The sequence below is a fragment of the Corvus kubaryi genome, unplaced genomic scaffold (assembly GCF_017639235.1).
Source record: "Corvus kubaryi isolate FWS band 111438036 unplaced genomic scaffold, C.kubaryi_AGA036_p1.0 37142, whole genome shotgun sequence".
In the NCBI taxonomy this organism is placed as follows: domain Eukaryota; kingdom Metazoa; phylum Chordata; class Aves; order Passeriformes; family Corvidae; genus Corvus; species Corvus kubaryi.
The window spans coordinates 526510-542515 of NW_024581036.1; the positions used below are offsets into that span (position 1 = coordinate 526510).

The 16006-nt window shown below is 42.0% G+C and overlaps 1 protein-coding gene across 1 annotated transcript in view; it reads right to left on the reverse strand.

Moving 5' to 3' along the window:
* Positions 1–531: 531 nt before the first annotated feature.
* Positions 532–16006, reverse strand: part of FRZB (frizzled related protein) — a 31443-nt gene continuing 15968 nt past the window's right edge. The window contains exons 3-6 of the mRNA XM_042021448.1: positions 5940–6005; positions 3763–3967; positions 3473–3536; positions 532–1523 (exon numbers count right to left, since the gene is read on the reverse strand). Coding sequence (XP_041877382.1) covers positions 1413–1523; positions 3473–3536; positions 3763–3967; positions 5940–6005 — 446 coding nt within the window. The 3' untranslated portion in view covers positions 532–1412. The remainder of the gene's footprint in view (positions 1524–3472; positions 3537–3762; positions 3968–5939; positions 6006–16006) is intronic.

Here is a 16006-nt window from a genome sequence, read left to right on the forward strand (position 1 = left end):
ACCAATCTTTCTGCTATATTATCCCTTTATTTTCAATTACAAATAAAAATTTGAGTGTTGCAGGAAGTTGTTCTTTTTCAACTTTCTTGGTATCCAGCCCAATGGAAAATCTGTCCCAAGACTGCTGGTTATTAACTGAAATCTTAAAACAGCATTATTATAATATTCCCAAATATTTCTGTCCTACTTATCATGATCATATTTTCAAACCACAAGCTAACAACACTGTTTTCTTACTGAAAGACAGCCCTAGTGTACTAAAGACTACTGACCACTAGAACACAACAGTCATTTGTTCTTTATAAGCAGAGCCGGTTCCCCTCTGCAGACTATGCCAAAGAAGATTGTTCTTTGATGTACCTCATTTTAATTTCTTTTAAGCATGGGAGAGTAGAAAAACAAAGATAATTTTGAATATGTTGGTACTATCTGCAAAGATTTCTATTAAAGCACAAATATTAAGTGGTTTTTTTTTAAATTTTCAAGAGTAGTATTAGAAATATCATGTTGGTTCAGAAGTCAGGTAAGGAATTGTTGGCGGCTACAATTCTTTATTGGACATATGTTACTGAGCATTGAACACTTGTTTATGTAGGCACAGATTTAAGAATAACATCACAAAATCAAAAGGCAGACCTGCGCTGAGAAGCAGGCCTGGTGAGTCTGTCTACTCCTACAACTCAGCTGAGAAAAGGGGAAAAAAAACCTGCCATTATAAGAGAAGAAGCATGTTATAAGTTCTGGTTACAGAACTAGACAATCTTTCCTTCAAGGCCCAGAGCACTGGAAAACCCAGGTCCCCTGTGTACATGCACATCGTGTTTGTTGCAGGAAATATTTTAAGTTAGACTTTGCCTTATACAACTGGTTTATCTGTAAGAAAATTTAATAAAGCTGTACTGATTCAAACAGTTCTCTTAACAGTTTTTTTTATGTATTTCAGAATTATATTTCAGAATAAAAACCAATACACTTAAACCCAGATAACAACCTACCCAAAACAGAGCAAGTTTCAGCAAATAGTGACCAAGAAAGAATGAACAGGGGAAGCCAATGTGAGTCATGACTTTAAGCAATGGTCTTTTCCAGATTTCATTCCTGCTTGCATCAGAATTTTCTCCCTAAGAAGATTCAGGAAATAAAAAGGTAAATTGTCTTTCCTCATCTTGTAAGGGCAGTTTTCTACAGTTCTTAGTAACAGAAAAAAAATATACATTTCCAGAGCTTGCCCATATCCAAAAAGGAAAAGGTGGAAAACAACAAGAGGGAGAATAAAAACTAATAAAAGCTAAAACATTATTTTGTAGTAAACATTAGAATATAACGTGCAATAGTGCAATTTCTCCTTTGCTGCTCCAACAATGAAGTCTTGGTAGACAGTCCCCTGCATGTCACCGTGCAGCATCCCACATCTAACTGCGTGCCTGCCGGGCACTGCTGGGTTTGCCAGGCTTCAGAGGCGAGTCGCTGTGTCCGGACTCTCCCTTCCCCTTTCCAAGGTGGCGGAGCTTCTGATCCCAGCGCTGCAGATTGAAAGGCAAAGAAATTACAAGAGAGATTACAGAGCCATGTGTTCACAAACAGCAGCAAAAGCAGAAAAGCCATTACTATTTCCACCACGTTACCCTGCATTGGGCTCAAGGGTGGAATGAGAGCTTATTGGGAAAAGTCACTTTAAATAGGGAAACTGTTTCCTGGCTTTCTTGTAGCCTCTGTTGAATGAAGGGTCTGATACAAGGCACAATGGCTTCAGCACAAGGGGGACTCACCTTCAAAATAAGAAAATTTAAATGAAGCTACTCATGCAGTCTTTGGGGGAAGCAGGATGAAAGAACAGTCAAGTGATTTTTGTTAATTTTTTAAAATTATTATTATTTATTTATTTTTATTTTTGCAGGCAATAGCAACCACAATTAAAAAAAAAAGAAAAGACATAATAAATATAATTGGTACAACTGTTGACGCTCTTGGAAAGGAAGACAATGATGACAAGTGGGTGGGGATGTGGCAGGGTCCTCAACACCCCCAGGCTGGGTGCAAGGGCAAAGGCAGCAAGTCACAGATGACAAGGAAACAAGTGAGAAAGTAAGTATGTTCCCCAAAAAAATTCCAACAAATGATGTTACCACCCAAGAACTGAAACTGAGCAGAAGTCAGCCCATGGCAGCAATGTGATATTTCCTCTGTGGCACTGGATTTCCTAGGGTTCTGCCAAATCAAACAACAACTTGAAATAAGATCCCTGTATCTTTTCACTCCTGTAATCTCCACTGATGTAAGAAATCTGCACGGAAAATCTTGCATTTATAAACACAACAGTATTTTCCTGCCAGTGACCCTTACACTGATGAAGGAAGTGCTGAGTGGAAGAGCAGACTGGTTTGCACATGCACAACACCATTATGGCAAATCAATAGCTGAGAAATTGTGTCAAAATAAGAATATTCTGTGTAAAGTGACACTCCTAACAATGTCAAAACCACTGATACTTTGCAGCGCATTGAAACATAAAAAGGCAATCCTTACAGAAATTGGAAGGCATTAGAAAACATTTAAATAAGAAAAAACCAGAATATATTTTCATATAGAGAGTTGGGGTTGCTCAGCCTGGAGAAGGGTTCAGGGAGATCTTAGAGCACCTTCCAGTATCTAAAGGGGCTACAAGATAAATGGAGAAGAACTTTTTACAAGGGCATGTAATGACTTTAAAGTGACAGAGACCAGGCTTAGATTAGATGTACTGAAGAAACTCTTGACTGTCAGAGTGTTGAGGCCCTGGCACAGGTTGCCCAGAGAAGCTGTGGCTGCCCCATCCATGGAAGTGTTCAAGGGCAGGCTGGACGGGGCTTGGAGCAATCTGGTCTAGTGGAAGGTGTCCCTGCCCATGGCAGGGGGTGGGACGAGGTGGGCAAACCATTCCATGATTCTATAATACATGGCTTGCATTTGAGCTCACTGCTTCCAATTTGCTGTGACATGACTTCCCTATCAGGTTCCTCCCTCAGCCATGTCAGGAAGATGACTTTAAAATAGTTGCTAATCCACAAAATTTGGTGAGAGCAGAACTCTATTTAAAGAATATTAAATCTTAAAAGTATAATCCTGACTTAGTCAGAAAAACATTTGTAAAGCCCCCAAGTCTGTTTGTTTTTTTTTAATTCATATCACAACCCCAACTAAGCAGGCATGTGTTGTGGAATGCACAGCTTGCCTACAGAGTTAAAGGACTCCTACTCTCTGCTTTTTTGAGACAGAGGTTTTGACTGCCGCTACACTGGGATACTTTGGAATAATTCAATGTATCCCTTTAGTTTACTCAGCATGCAGTTCTAAGTAATACAGCAAATAACACACCAAGTTAGTTTTCGATACATGATATTAATTAACTGGAGGCAGCATATGCATTTTCTTCCCTTATTTAGATGTTTTATGGCACCCACAACATATGACTTCTGGTGAGGTATTTTCTTACCTTTATTTTTTTGCCAAGACGTTCCTTCCACTTCTCGGCTATGGAGCCTTCCACCAAGAGTAACCTACAAAACAGAGACAACCAGTTACTCCATCAAGAGGCTATACAACTCAACACACACAAGACTAAGGTCTCTGTGCCTGTAGAGAGCCTTGCCCTCCCTGAATACCATGAAGGAGATGCACAGACACCCACGCCAAGTTTTCCTTCCTTTTGGCTCTGACGTTCAGCTTTATGACAGGGGAGCAATAACAACAAACGTGCTGCAAGGATAGCACAGAAAGAGTTACCTAGAGCGCTCCTCGTCCTCATAGCCCATAATGATGTACTCTTCATTGGCACTGAGTGGTGGGCACAGGCAGGCAGAATTCGTGTGAAGGCTTACAGTATCCTTTGGAATGTTCACTAGGGAAGATTTCAGGATCTCCTTTACTTCCACTACTGCAGTGACATCATGACATTTAGTCTTCACCTCCTTCACTTTAGCCCGAATGACTGGGGAAAAGTCACAAAGAGCATTGTTAGAAGCAGCAGATAATCCAGGTCACCCCCAAGGTGTTCTTGGTGACGTCTGGGATTAGTCTTTTGCATGGTCCTTTATCAGAAGCTTAGCTGAACTCCTGCAATGTCTCTGCCCCCATCTCTTCCCTTCATTACTTTACCCTCCACCAAGGAGGTCCAGGTATCTCTGTGTGTCTCTTAATGATACGGTCAGGAGCAGGGGTTATATGTACCAGTTGGATTTACGTCCTGTTTAAATCAGGCTTTGACTTCCTTCCTTTCTTCTTCACTCTTTCCACGTTAAATATATTAAATCTATTTCTTGTATGCTCTCCTTCTCCCTTGAGCTGTGACTGTTCCCTCTTTGACTACCTGCATTACAGATGACCAAACTTTATTTATCACTCTGAACCTTTCACAAAAATCAAATGTGCATTAAAACTTCTCATATCACTACTTCTGCTGGATGACAGGCCCTTATGTTTTTTACTCTCTCCAGTGACCCAGCACTAATCTGCTCTGCTCTTTATGAACTTCAAATGCTCCTGATCTTGACCCAATGACCTCTCTAATTGTTTCCTCTCTCACCCCTTCTTTTTGCCTTAAGGAGGAAGGGTTGCCTTTCAAAGGGAAAGCTTTTCATTCTCTCATGGTGACCAGTGAACTGATACCACATGCAAATGCAAAGCCAACCCAGAGGTCATGCTCTAGAGAATGCCACATCAATCACAGCCTGCAAACAAGAGTCCCTTTCCACTACAAACAGGAGATACCCCAAATTCCAAATGTCTCCTATATGAAAAAGGTAATATAGAAGAAAGAAAACCATGGACTTACACATCTCCTCACTTCACATACGTTGCCCTTAACAACCATTAACCAGCATGCAGGCACATTAAATGCAGTTGCCAACAAACACTAACTTGTGCATCTAGTATGCACAATTTACCCTAAGTGATCCCCTTTCTCAAAACCTTTTAAGATCTCAAAATAAAACATTGCTTTAGTTTGGAGATATTTCAAATGCATTTTGAAACCTCTTTAATTTCAAAAGCTTGAGAAAATGGGCAGGAGCATGCTCAATGATTCTGCCATGTGCAGTTTCTGCCTAGAGAACAGTCACTCTAATTTTTTTATAAACAAGTCCACCAAAACAACATAAAACTGACTAGTGACCTAAAAAGTGTTTGAATACAGTTATAATTTTTTAGCTTTTAACAGCAACTAATTTAAAAAAAGATTGTCTGAGTCTGGTTTTATAAATGTGTAATCCTAATAAATATTATACAATCGCTACCATTTAAATAAATCCTTTAAGTTCACCGAACCTAAGGCTCTTCACCTGATTAATGGGAAAAAGGAAGGGCCCAATTGTTCAGTTCCCATGATATATATTCAGTGGCTTTATCAGCCTAATTTGCTTGAAACAAACAGTATGAAGAAAAATATTAGCCTGGACCTGTGATATGCCTGAAGACCAGGACACATGCACTTTTACAGGTGTTACTGACAGCATAACATAGCTGGCAAGATGTCCATTGCTGGCTTTGACACACCAGAAGGAAAAGAACCTGTTAGATCTCATGGTGAGCTAGTGGGCATGAAAGCTACTAAAAACATCCCCTTCTGCAAAAGCTGAGCATATTGGAAATCACAGAGGCAGTTCAGGCACAGCAGCCCACAATGTCATTTTTGTGGCATCACTGTTCACACTAGAGAAGTACATGAACACCAAATGCCTGCACTAAAACGGAAATAACTCAACAAAGACTCTTGTACTAACATATTAAGCTAATCCCCTCCATCCTTCTAATTTGAAAATGTTTCTGACTACACCTTCCTCCTGTAATAAGTAACACTGGGCTACCATCAGTAACTGTGAACTTTTTTAGGTTTTTTTAATGAAAACTTTCCCCTTCCTGCAGCCTTAAAAGAAGTTGGGAGCTGGCCATGCAGCTGTTCTTACCATAGTTATAGTTGTTGCGTAGATAGGTCTTCTGGGTAGCTTTTACAGGCTTGCACTTGCAGCGGTCTACAGAAACAGAAAGCTTTGTTTAGAAAGAAAAGAATACGTACTCATTAACGATCTTCCCAAACCCCTGCGGTCACACCTAACAAAAATTTCACTGAATTGACTTGTTTATTACAGTAAAATACTAAAAACCACAGGGCATTCCTGGCCTATTCTGCTGGGAGAAGTGGAACTGTCCATGAGACCTTAAATGTTCCTAGGAGAAAAACTGGCATACTGAAATTTAAAAAAAGCCAAACCCAAACCACAACACAACAACAAAGACACACAGACTTTGAGTCTCAAGTGACAAAATCATCATTTTAAGCCAATTCAAGGTTCAATCTTGGTCACTCCTGTGCTCGCAGGTGCTGTAATTCCATCCTTGCAATGCTGTTCTCTCTTCTGTACTAGACTTAAGGAATGCCCTCCTTTCTGTTCCTTTTATCATACAGACAATAATAGAGACACAGAAAATACTATGGCAGTGCATGACTGAACATTTTTTTGAATACTAGGTATCTCAGGTTAGTTTAGCAAACTTGGATATTCTGGCTAGCAGGCAATTCATAGAATAGTTGGCATTGGAAGGGACCTTTAAAGGTCATGTAGTCCAAACCCCCTGCAAATAAGCAGAGACATCTTCAACTAGATCAGGTTGCTGAGAGGCCCATCCAATTCACCATTAGGAATTGTGTAAATTTTACACAATTTTATTATGACCCAGAAGCCCAAGTTTAATGAAAATAGAGAAATTCTTAGTCCTTGTGGCCATAAGGATAGCCTTCAAAAAACAACACAAATGAGCACTATCAGAGCAGCATTTCCAAAGGTGCAGATGCTAGACAGCTGGGAATTCTAACAGAGGTAAAAACATTTTCATTAGTGCCCAGGGAGTGCTAACGCTGAAGCTCCCGACCCACATGTTCATTAACACCACTGGTATTTCAGGGCTGGTTGTTCTAATGCAAATATTTACTTATTTTACACTAGTGTCTAAGCGTGGTTTGGTGGAGTAATTTCAAACAGCAGATCCCAGTATTACATATGCATGGCCATCTATTTTAATGCCAACTTATTTCTATACACCATCATTGTAAATATCAATGCATATAAGCTAGTGATTTAGTTAAATCCAACATGAAGAGTGAAAAAGATCTCTTATTTGCTATGTAAGATTCCTGCATATTAAAAAAAATTTTAAAAGATGGAATCATATGGTTACCAACTTCTCAAATCATGATTTATTTTCCACAGGAAGAATTTTTGTAGCTGAAAATACAAAAAAAATACCCAGAAAGAGGAAAACATTTCAAAAGAAAAGCATATTGTTTCCTTGAACTTCAAACACATCCTCAGGAATCTATATATAGAGAGAGAGAGTACTACAGACTTTAACTTTCCTATGAGTTTGTGTTAAAATAAAAAAAGCAGAGAAGGGAAGTGATTTTTGGCTTCTCTTCTGCCTCTGTGAGCTCATGGATACTGTAGAGCAAATTATAGCTGCTTTTATAAGCTGTCTTGAAGCAGAGCATAAAAGATGTGCTCCTATGAGCCATGCTCACACTGGCACCTCAGCATCAAGTCCAGCAAGTCGTACACTGTAACATTCTCCTGCTCTACAGTACTTTGCACTGTTGCAGGTAAAATAAAATAGACTAAATTGCAAGACAAAAACACAGTCTCACATTTCCTTCAGTTTTAAGACAGTATTGGCTTACTTTATTAATTTCAGAATATATTTTATTAGTCTAGTTCTATTTCTAAACCACAGACCTGCCCATGTTCTTACTGAAGAACATGGGCAGGTCACCCTCATGCTTTTTAAATTTACATTTAAAAGAGCTTTACAAAATCCTGCGTTATTCCTAATTACTATTTAGAGATACAGAAACTAACACGAAAGTCATTTGCCAAGGTCAGTTATAAAGTTAGAGCCAGAACCAATTCCTCTCTCCCAGTTCCTGCTACAGTGATTTTCAAAGAAAGGCAAATGCTGACCTTTCCCCAGGGAGCAGGAACACCCACAAAAGGTGGCTATAAAAATGTACTGCATTGCCTGATGCTGAGGGAAAATCCCATCCTACCTGACAGCCTCCTCAGAAGCTGACAGAATTACCAGAAGAGCTCTGGGACCACAACAATGGTATGTCCCAAGCACAGAGACAGGCAGCAGAGGCTCCCACTGGCTTTGACTGAGATCACAGCTAGCCATTAAACATTCAAGTCAATAGAGGACTAACAACTGCTCAAAATCTCTATCTTTGAAAACTTCACTCTGTAAATGCCGTAAGACATGGACTACATGGGAAAATGGTTTTCCCCATGGATTGCTACCAAGGAACGTCTGTGTCATCTTAAATATATGTGCATGCACAATCAAAAACTTTGTTGTAATACTGTCCCGTACAAGCATTCACACCTGGCAAACACTTCCCTGACAAACCAAGGATAAAAAAAACACTCTAGAAAAATTTTCTAAGACACTGGAGGAGCATGTGATGAAGCAGAAAACAATGTAGTTCACTGCCAACAGAGGTAAAAAAGGTCTCCCAAAAAAACCCCATGCAGACTCAGAGAGAAGGTTTTGCCAGCAGATATTGCCAGGGAAAAATGGTGTCTCAAATAGGGATAACACAAGAGTACTGTTGCCTGCGACCATGCACAGCAGCACAAGCAATAAGCTGCAGAAACCACAGAGCGGAGAATGGGATTTTTAAAAAAATACATCAGTTTGCTACTTGCAAAACAAACAAAATATCTCTATTTACAATGGCAAAACTACAAATTAACTTTACTGAACATATAAATAAAGCAATTTTGAAGCATGGCCTTTTGAAACAGGGTCCAACTGCATTTGTCAGTTCAAACAGATGTAGCACATTGAACTGGAAGTCATGTATGTGCAGTAAAAGGCAGTGATATCAGCAGATATTGCACCAGCAATTTTTCTGCGCATCCTTACCCTATTTTCCAGTGGAGATTTTTTTAGGTCTGGTTTTGCTTTCAGTCATCGAAAAGCATCACAACAGTAACAATATGACTGAAACTTTCCTCTTCCACTGCCGGGTCACTCACTGGAATTACATGCTTTCTACATGCCTATGGACAGGCAGCAGTAAAGATACGCTTCATAGTTTTGATATAAGGTGACATTGAGAGCATGCAGCTTTGCTTTCATAGTCAAAGTGAAGCTTGTATGCTCTTTGTACAGTCAGTGTCGAGCATGAAATCCCTACTTTCTCAATGCCACACAATTGAAAATGGCTTAAAACTATAAAGATACTAATGTAACAAATATCTTTAGCAAGTCTTCCAGACATGGTCCCATGCTCAAGACGATTTAAAGCAAAGCTTGCTTTTGTGAGTTTTTCTAACTATACCTGGGTTTCTAGAGGGTATGCACTGTGATTTAAAGAACATTTCACACCTATACAGCTGCTTTCACATTGGGACCTGCTGATTAAATTTTAAAACTGTATTATAAACTGCGGAAGGTATCTTTTCAGCTTTATACCGGCTAGCGCTTGTATTTCAATGCCTTAGAAAGCCTCGAGCAGCCTTGAGAGGTAGCACGGGCAATCTAGCACTTTAGTAGCTCTAAAATCGGTACCTGAATCAGCTGCAGAGCAAATACCATCAGCAGAAGCAAAGAGGGAGAAATATAGCTCCCTGCTCGCTCAATTCCCTGCAGTTAGAAGCCTTCAAATGAGACAGACGACCAGAGATGTTTACAGGAAAGTAGCTGAGCTGAGAGAGAGCGTTTGCCTCCCCTCGACCATCTTTTATTCGGAGAAGGGGAAAGGGGATGACTGGGGGTGGACCCGGGGTGAGCGGCCAATCAGACACTGCTGAAGAGTCTGAGTTACATTTGGTTTTGCCCGCGCTTGGAACAAAGGAGCTATGAGCACATGTCTTTGGGAGGGGGGAGGGGAAGCTCAAAACAGGCAGCAACAATTCCCTATTTTTTTTTCTTTAAAGCTGGGTTGTAACTCTTAGTAACTTAAAAGTGCATAGAACAGTAACAAAACAACAGTGCAAAATATAATTGTAATCTATCGTCCCTACAACTCGACAGTACCTAGGATGCCTTTAAACTAGTTCCCCAGTCAAAACTCAGGGGTTTAGTCAGGACATCTATGGTATGGAGTATCAGGACAAAGGTTTACAAAATACAGTGCAAAAACCTGAGTGCAAAACAGTGCAACTTAACTTAAGGGATTAACATAAAGATCTGCAGTAGGGGGTTTACATGAAGGTGCAAAATCAGGATTCTTTTTACGGCGTCTCTTCCAGGAGGCAGTTTTAACCTCCTTAACTTTTGAGGAAGTGACATAAGGTTTTACCCACTTGCCTGGGATCCATCTCAGTCCTTGAGGGGTAGATACACTGGCATACCCACGTCCCCAAGTTACAAGTTTGTACGGTCCTTGGATTTTTTGAGTCTCTGGGTCCCGGATCAGGACTTCTGGATTTTCCTGCAGTTTCTGTCTCCTGGTGTTCTGGAAATGACGATAGATGGGAGGGTTTGGATCCTCAAATGTGCCATTCAGGAAGTTTATGGTAAACAGTGCTTTGCTGAGTCTGAGGACAGGTGAGTTGAGTTTGGTGGTCCCTGATTGTTGTAGCAGCATTCGCTTGAGGGTTTGATGGGCACGTTCAACAATGCCTTGTCCAGTTGGGGAGTGAGGAATACCTGTAACATGTCGAAATCCCCACTGCTGACGAAAGTTTTTAAACTCCTGGGAGGTGTAGGCAGGTCCATTATCAGTTTTTATCTCCTCAGGTATAGCGAGCACAGCAAAAGCTTGGACAAGATGTTTTTCAACATCCTTAGCCTTTTCACCTGCATGTGCAGAGGCATACATAGCACCAGAGAAGGTATCAATAGAAACATGAACGTATTTTAATCTCCCAAATTCAGGGAAATGTGTGACGTCCATTTGCCACACTTCACCACTATTAATGCCTCTGGGATTGACCCCCATGCCCATTGATGGAAGCTGTAGCTTCTGGCAGTTGGGACACGTTGCCACTATTGCTTTTGCCTGTGTCCGCGACAGATGGAACATGCGGATAAGAGCAGGAATATTTTGATGGTACATGGCATGGCTCAATTTTGCTTGTTCAAAAACTTGGGGGAGCTTTGGTAAGTCGGCTGATAGAACTATGTCTGCTGGCATAGCCAGGGCATCAGCTCTACGATTACCCTCCGCAATAAATCCTGGCAGGTTTGTATGTGACCTCACATGCATGACAAAATAGGGATGCTCTCTGTGGGAAACCAGATAAATTAATTTTGAGAGTAAATCATAAATTTTCTTGTTTGAGATTTCTTTTAGGAGAGCATGCTCAGCTCTAACAGTTACTCCAGCTACATATGCTGAGTCTGTGACCAAATTAAAGGGTTCTTTGAATCTCTCAAATGCTCTAACAACAGCTGCTAATTCAGCTACTTGTGGTGATCCCTGGATTACCTCGATGTCAGATTCCCACTTTTGCGTCTTTGGATTTTTCCATGTGACCACAGACTTTTTACTTTTTCCTGAGGCATCAGTAAAAACGGTAATCGCATCGAGGGGTTTTCTACTTTGAATCTCTCGAGGGATGAAAGAAAATGGCAGATTAAACATGTCATGTTTTGGGTAATGATTTGAGATTTGGCCTGAGTAACTATCTAATGCAAATTGTAAATTTATATTATTTTGGAGCAGGTGATCTAATGCGTCAGTTGTTACAGGTAGATAGATGCATGCAAAGTCACATCCTGCCAGGGTGCGGAGCCTTGCTCTACCCTTCATGATAATTTTTGCCATTAGTTCTTGTGGCTGTGTGATGGTTTTAGGAGGTTGGAGTGGAAGGAATACCCATTCAATTATGATGAGGGGTTCCTTCTGCTCTTTGTCCCACTGAAATATGAGGCCATGAAAGCGTGGTACCTTCCCTAGAATGACAAGCTTAAAGGGGAGGGAGGGCTGATACCTGTGCGCTTGTCTGGTGGAAATGAGCTCTTGTATCTTTTTGAGAGACTGCCTTGCCTCTTCTGTCAGGGATCGAGGGGATGCTGGACCGCCTTCCCCTTTTACTAGGTTTGCAATAGGAGCTACATCCTCTGTGGTGAGTCCTAACCAGGACCTTAAATACTTCAGTGTCCCACAGATCTGTTGCACTTCCTCTAATGTTTTTGGGTTATTATTAATGGTGACAGGTGTTGGGGTGATAGAGGTTTCTGTGATTTTGAGTCCGAGGTATTTCCAAGGGCTTGTTCTCTGCATTTTTTCAGGTTGTAATTCAAAGCCCTTGGCCTCTAGGGCCTCAACCACCATGTTAAGTGTCTGCTCGAGATACTGATTATTGGGAGCACACACCAGCACATCATCCATGTAATGCAGGATGATGGCTTTCTCTGCCTTGGCACGGATGGGAGATAGAATTTTAGCAATATACTCTTGGCAGAGAGTTGGGGAATTTTTCATACCTTGGGGAAGCACAAGCCAATGATAACGTTCCATGGGAGTTTCACGATTAAGAGATGGTACAGAAAATGCAAATCGGGGGGCATCTGCAGGGTGGAGTGGAATATGAAAGAAGCAATCTTTAATGTCAAGAACAGCTAAATGCCAATGTTGTGGGAGCATTGAAGGTGATGGCATACCTGGTTGAAGGGGTCCCATGTCTTCAATAACCTTATTAACTTCTCTAAGATTTTGGAGTAGCCTATGTTTGTTCTTTCCCGGTTTTTGTATTACAAACACGGGTGTGTTCCATGGGCTGTTAGTTGGAACTATATTCCCTTCAGCCAATTGTTCAGCCACTAATGTTTTGAGTGCCTCTAAGTTTTCTTTTTTTAACGACCACTGGTTAACCCACACAGGTTCATCTGTTTTCCAAGTTAATTTATGTGGATGGCACTCTGTTTCAGTGGCCTGCAAGGGAAAATTTTGATGTCTAGGCGTGATATCAATTTTTGTTCCCCACTGAGACATGGCATCCCTTCCCCACAGGGTGAATTTGGTGTCTAGGACATATGGACGAAGTGTCGCTATTTGTCCTTCAGGACCTTCAATTTGGATGGTGTGTTTGGACTGCTTTGCAATTTGGGTACCTCCAATCCCTTGTATGATGCCCTGAGATTGCAATTCCCATTGCATAGGCCACTTATCAAATGGAATGACAGACACATCAGCACCTGTGTCTAACATTCCCATTATACTGATTTTATGTGATTTGTAACGGAGCTTACATTCTATTACAGGTTTGTTGTTTCCCAAAACCTCAGTCCAACAGATGGCTGGGATATGACCATCTGTGGGCAGGTATTTGGGCAGTGGAAAGGCCTGTGCAATGACTTGACCTTTAGGCATAAAATACTGCGGATATATACATTGTACCATTAGGTTAGAACACCTGTTCTGATCCACTTTCATGAGTGTGGGTGTAACCTCTATCCCAGCAGGTGTTTCCCGAGTGTCCCCAATAACAAAAAGGTATGTAAATTCTGGCATGTGGTCCACATTCTGGAATGAAATGGGTATTACAGTCTGTTTGTTGTTGTTGAAATGGTGTGCTTTATCACAGGTTACCTTAAACCTGAGTCCAGAAGTCCAAGTTGCTTTGTCTGCAGCCCTATTTATGTCTGAACGCGGAGCTGTTAGGACGCGTTGAGTCGCTAGTTTCCCTGCTGTTGACCTGGGGAAACAGTCTTTGGAGAGTTTTTATCAGCAGTTATAATTGCTCTGCAATTGCGAGCTACATGTCCCTTTTTCTGACAACGATAGCATACAAAGTTACCGCGCGATTGAGTTTCTCCTGTACCTGTAACATTCTCCACAACCTCCCCAACCATCCCCACTTTTTTCAAAAAGGGAGCAGCTGTGTTCAGCTGCACCTTCTTCGTACAGACTTCGAGGATGGATTCAACAGTAGGAGGAGGATACAGCGGGAGAGTGAGAATGACTTGTTTGCAAGCATCATTCGTATTAACTTGGAGAAGTTCGAGTAGAAGCGCTTGTTGGAGGTCAGGATTAGGGACCTGGGAAGAGACAGCTTCGTACAAACGGTTATAAAAGTGAATAATATTTTCATTTGGCAATTGCTTGATGGTGGTATAATGAGAATTAGGAGTTTGAGATGGTAATAATGTTAAGGCCTTTTCAGCAGCACGTGTGATTTCAGTAAGAACTGGACGAGGGATAAGCATTGCTTGTTTTTGAGGATTTGCCATATTATTGTCACCAGATAAAAGGTCTAATGTGATATAATTGTTTTCAAAATCCAGGTAATTATCTGGAGTTTGCCACAAAATTTTTAATAAATCAGATAAAATTATTTTCCATTGCTTTTTCCACACCATAAAATCACCAGGTGTGAGAAGAGTTTGCATTAATGTAAGTAAATCATGAGGTACAAGTAAGTGAGTTGCAAAAGTAGCACTTAAAAGGCTCTTAAAATAATTACTATGCATTCCAAACTCCTTAATTGCCTTGCACAAATCCTTAATATCAGAATAAGAAAGGGGTTTCCAGTCAGGGTTAGCTCCATTGCTAGTACAAGAGAGTGTAGTAGAAGCAGTTGGAGTTACTTCCTGGTAGCCATGGGTTCCCAGATTCAGAGGGGCAGTCACAGGACTGTGGGAACCTGGGGCGGGACAATGGGAAACAGGGGCGGGGAGTGGAGGCGGGGACACGGCCAGAGGAGGGGAGGGGTTGGGGGCGGGGTTGTGGGAGGCAGGGGCGGCACTTGAGCCGTGGGCAGGAACAGAGGGAGGGGTGAAACTCGACGCTGTGGGGGCGGGGTCGGGGTCAGGGTGTGACGCGAGAGTGGGAGGGGATGGGGACAAGAAGGGATTTGTGGGGTGGGGGAGAAAGGGATTGTGGGAGGTGTAGTTTGGAGAGGAAGGACCATTGCGTCCGCCATTACTGGAGACAAAGAAACTCGGAGAAAGGCGGTTGGGGGGAGGGGTTTTTTCCCGGGCTGAGAGCACATGGCAATGGCTGTCCCTGGGAACAAAGAGATCAGGGGAGAAGGGGTTTCTTCGCGCGCTTGAAACATGAGGGCTAGAAACTGGGGAAAAGGGAGTGGAGAAAAGGGGTTGGGAAGGTCCTGGGATGGGCTCCGGATTCCCATCCAAGGCAGGGTGCTGAGGAAACACGGGTGAGCCAGGAGGACGATAGCTCTCCTGTGCTGAGAAGCAGTCTGCTCTAGCTGTGTTTTCCAGCGTAGGGGAAGAGGGGTCCGGGACACAGGGGTTGGAAGAGGGTATAAGGGAATTAACAGGGGGGTTTTGCAGTGGCTTTTCATGTACTGCCTTTTTCTCCGGCAAAGTATAACTTAGTAACAGGAGAGGAAAGAATTTTGAAACTGTTTCATCTCCTGCACGCCTCAGAGAGGAGAGTTTTCTCCCCACTTTATCCCAAAATTCAGCAGATCTTATGTCCTCGGAGGTCAGATTAGGAAAGTACTGAAAAAGCCATTGTACAAAAGATTGAACTAGATTTTTAGGGTATTTATGCCCAGTTAAAGAAAGGTAACTTTGAACTTGGTGGTATATTTCTCTACGGTGTGCAGAAACTTCAGATCCCATTATAAATGCACCACCAAACCTCAACCCCAACTCGCCAAAAAGGAGGAAAAAAAAGAGAAAGTTTGCACCGGCACCAGCTTAAGACAGGAGCCCCTAAACCAGCAGGGAAATACTCACCAGAATTCTGGATTTATCACAGGAAAGCAGGTCCGGAGAAAAAAAAAAAAAAAACCGCGAGAAGGGTCTTCTGCTTTCCAGCCGTTCCCTCGCCACGTGGCGTGGGGGAGGGTACAGGCTGAGGCTCTGGGCTCGATGTTACACAAAAAGTAACACCTCGCCAAACAGAGCTGGCACAGCAGGACGTGCAGAGCTAACTCCAGCAGACACAGCTGCCGGGACACCCTGAAAATCTCTCAGAACCGGAGTTCAGAGATAGCACGCTGGGCGCCAAATGCGGAAGGTATCTTTTCAGCTTTATACCGGCTAGCGCTTGTATTTC